This window comes from Vigna unguiculata, chromosome 3 (genome assembly GCF_004118075.2).
Source record: "Vigna unguiculata cultivar IT97K-499-35 chromosome 3, ASM411807v1, whole genome shotgun sequence".
Lineage (NCBI taxonomy): Eukaryota > Viridiplantae > Streptophyta > Magnoliopsida > Fabales > Fabaceae > Vigna > Vigna unguiculata.
The window spans coordinates 30,462,756-30,467,326 of NC_040281.1; the positions used below are offsets into that span (position 1 = coordinate 30,462,756).

At 39.8% G+C, this 4,571-nt stretch overlaps 1 protein-coding gene across 1 annotated transcript; it reads right to left on the minus strand.

The window, feature by feature from the left end:
- Positions 1-2,681: 2,681 nt before the first annotated feature.
- LOC114175298 (loricrin-like) lies at positions 2,682-4,238 on the minus strand. The gene is made up of 2 exons (XM_028060077.1): positions 4,132-4,238; positions 2,682-2,988 (listed from the first exon to the last, which is right to left on the minus strand). The coding sequence occupies exons 1-2, from the start codon at positions 4,236-4,238 to the stop codon at positions 2,682-2,684; spliced, it is 414 nt and encodes a 137-aa protein (XP_027915878.1).
- Between the last annotated feature and the right edge of the window lie 333 nt (positions 4,239-4,571).

The window sequence follows — 4,571 nt, forward strand, 5'->3', positions numbered from 1 at the left end:
TTTACACCCATTTGACTCATAAGATTTTTTACACCCATTTGACACCTAATATATTTTTACACCCATTTGACACCAAAAATATTTTTACACCCATTTGACACCAAAAATATTTTTACACCCATTTGACACCTGAAATTTTTTTCCATCTATTTTAGAGGTAAAATAGTTTTACACCCATTTCACACCTAAAATATTTTTACACCCAATTGACACCTAAAGTTTTTTTACAGCAATTTGACACCTAAATTTTTCTTACACCTATTGGAGAGGTAAAATATTTTTTCACCCATTTGACAAGTAAAATGGTTTTACACCCAATTGAGACGTAAAATATTTGTACTCCAATTTCACACCTGAGATATTTTTACCCCCATTTGACACCTAAATTATTTTTCACCCATTTCACACTAAAAATATTTTTACATGCATTTGAGACGTAAAGTAGTTTTACACCCATTTGACTCCTAAAAGATTTTTTCACCCATTTGACACTTAAAATGTTTTTACACCCAATTGAGACGTACAATATTGGTACTCCTATTTGAAACTAAAAATATTTAAATACTCTTTTGACACCTAAATATTTTTTCACCAATTTCACACCTACTATTTTTTTACTCACGTTTGAGACGTAGAATATTTTTATACCCGTTTGACACCTAAAAAAATTTTATACCCATTTTACACCAAAAAATTCTTTCCTCGCATTTGACAACTAATATATTTTTACACCCATTTGACACCTAAAATAATTTTACACCCATTTCACTCCTAAAATGTTTTTTCATCCATTTTAGATGTAAAATAGTTTTACAACCCCTTGAGAGGGAAAATATTTTTACTCCCATTAGACACCTAAAATATTTTTACACCCATTCGACATTTGAAATATTTCCACACCCTTTTGATAACTAAATAAGTTTACACCCAATTGAGACGTTAAATATTTGTACCCTAATTGAAACTAAAAATATTTAAATACACTTTTGACATTTAAATATTTTTACACCAATTTGAAACCTATTATTTTTTTACTCGCATTTGACACCTAAAATATTTTTACACCCATTTGACACCTAAAATATTTTTACACCCATTTGACACATAATATTTTGACACCCATTTGACATATAATTTTTTTAAACCCATTTGACAGCTAATATATTTTTATACCCATTTGACACCTAAATTATTTTTACAGCCATTTGACAACTGAAATTTTTTTTACATCCATTTGAGACGTAAAATAAATTTACACCCATCTAACACATAAAATTTTCACCCATTTGACACCTAAAATATTTTTACACCCATTCCACACTTTAAATATTTCCACGCCCTTTTGATAACTCAATAATTTTACACCCAATTGAGACGTTAAATATTTGAACCCTAGTTGAAATAAAAATATTTAAATACTCTTTTGACATTTAAATATTTTTACACCAATTTGAAACCTATTATTTTTTTACTCGCATTTGACACCTAAAATATTTTTACACCTGTTTGACTCCTAAAATATTCTTACACCCATTTTACACCTAAAATTTGTTTACACCCATTTTGACGCCTAAAATTTTTTTTCACCAATTTGATACCTAAATTCTTTTCCTCCCATTTGACAAGTAAAATATTTTTACAACCATTTGACACCTAAAATATTTTTACACTCATTTGACACATATAATTTTTTTACACCCATTTGACACCTAATATATTTTTACACCCATTTGACACCTAAATTATTTTTACACCCATTTGACAACTGAAATTTTTTTACATCCATTTGAGACGTAAAATAATTTTACACCCATCTGACACATAAAATTTTCACCCATTTGACACCTAAAATATTTTTACACCCATTCCACACATAAAATTATTCTAAACCAATTACACACCTAAACTATTTTTACACGTATTTGACACCTAAAATATTTTTACACCTATTTCACAACTAAAATATTTTTACAGCCGATTGAGAAGTAAAATATATTTGTATGCTAATTTCACACCTGAGATATTATTACATCCATTTGACACCTAAACCCTAAACACTAAACCCTAACCGTACCCCTAAACCATAAACCCTAAAACCTAAACACTAAATCATAAACCCTAAACTAGAAACCCTAAACCTTCAATCTTGAACCTTGAACCATGAACCGACCTGAACCCACTTGAACTACCAGCACCACCGCTACCAGCACCACCACCACATTCACAATCACCACCACCCCCACCAACACCACCACAACAACCACCACCACCACCAAAACCACAGCCACCACCACCACTACTACCACCACCTGCACCAATGCCACCCCCACCACTACCACCACCACAACCGCCACCACCACCACCACCACCAAGACTACCCCCCACCACCACCACCAACACCACTACAACCACCACCACAACCACCACCCGCACCACCACCTCCACAACCGCCACTACCACCACCACTACCAACACTACCCTCCCGCCCCCCCGACCACCACTACTAACACCACTACAACCACCACCACCACCACCACGGCTACCACGATCACCATAACTATGACCACCACCAAAACACAACCACCACCCACACCACTACCACCACCATCCCCACCACCACCATGGCCACCACTACCACCACCACCACCACCACCATAACGCTAGACCCTAAACCAGAAACCCTAAACCATACACCCTAAACCCTCAACCCTGGATGTCAAACCTTGAACCATGAACCAACCTGAACCCACCTGAACAACCATCACCACCCTTACCACACCATGACTACTATCTTCACCACCAACACCACCACCATAACGATCACAATCACCACCACCACCTCCACCTCTACCATCACCACCACCACCCTCACCAACACCAATACCACTGCCACCACCACTAAAACAACCACCACCCCTACCAACACCACCACCATCAACACCACGAAAACCACAGCCACCACCACCACTGCCATAATCCGCACCACCACTACCACCACCATCACCACTAACACCACTACCACCACCACTATAATCATCACCACCACTGATGAGCGAGCTTTCGCCTATACTCGGCAGAAACTCCTCTCAAGGTCGTGAAGCGTCAATCGTTCGGTGGAAAAGCCACCACACAAACAGCGGAAGACTGAGTTCTAGTTGGTTCGGATCCTAGGAGTTGAATACCTAAACTAGAAGGTGAAGGGTGAGCTAAGACGAACCGTCTCAACCAAATCAAGATTCATCAAAGCTAAGGGTTTACAAACAATGGTCTGCCCTTTTATAAAGTTAAAGGCAACTATAAAAACTAAACCCAAACCCTAATGGAAGAAAAGGAAAACCGCAAGCGCTACCCGCTTCTAAACTGCATGGAAGTTATGATGAGTCGAATCTTGACTCACATTCAATAATTAAATTTTGGGAATTTAGTATTATTTTTGCGCTTAAAAATCGTATTTAGTTGCATGCTAAATTTATTATTAGATATTCTTGAGTTTAATAATGCAACTGTAATTTAATTTAGGTCCTCAAGGGTGTAAATAATGAATATTTTAATTCATAAATTAAGTCCCAAAATAGGAATTTTGGAGAGAAATAGTTCAAGTACTAAATGCACCCCCAATTCTCATGTTTACACCCCCTTTTTCCAATTGGAATATCTATTCTTAAAATAAAACATTTTTGGAGCTAGTTGCACCCCCTGTTTTAAGGTTTACACCCCCTTTTGTAATAGTACTTCATTTCTATTCTGCACCCCTCCTTTTTACTAAGTTGCACCCCTAATGTCACTTAAACTCTAGTCCACCATATTTCGCTGTGGCAATCCTCCACTTACTAAATTAACCAATGACAGTTTGCCACATCATCAATCCTCCACTAACTCATATGACCAATCAATGTTTGCCACGTCATCATCTCCTTTCCAACACAAACCCTAACCCTAATCTCTCTTTCTCTCTCTTCCGCACCAACCCATTCTACAGCCGCCACACTCTGCAGCCGCCAAGACCATGTTCGGCCACCACTGCCCACGCCGGAAACCTTGCCACCGTTGCTGCACCAATGGTCCGTGACAACTACGTCTTCTCTGCACGTCCCGTAGCCACCACCACCCTCCTCAACGCCTGTAACTCACGTGAACAGCCCACAAACCACACGCAGCCACCTCTCGCTGCCCTCCTCGACGCCGCCGCCACCCGAATCCACCACCTCTACACCAGCACTTGTCAGAAAATCCACCATTACAGCACCACTCACGGCCTACAACAACAACCGCGTCACGCTGCAGTTCGCCTCTTCCCCTCGCGCCACCACCGTCGCGATCTCATCGTCCACAACAGCCCTGTCGTCGCTCGCACATCGAACCACCACTGCCACACCAAGATAGCCCGCGCTCTACAACACCATTGCGACGTCGCTGCAACTCGTCAGAGTTCGCTAGCATCATCTTCTTTGTGCATCCCGCTGCCTGACCCACCATTCTTGAACCAGGCTCGCTGACATTCACTGTGTCGACCACGCTCACTCCCGCGCCATCGACGACATACATCGCAACAGGAATAAACGAGACGCTGA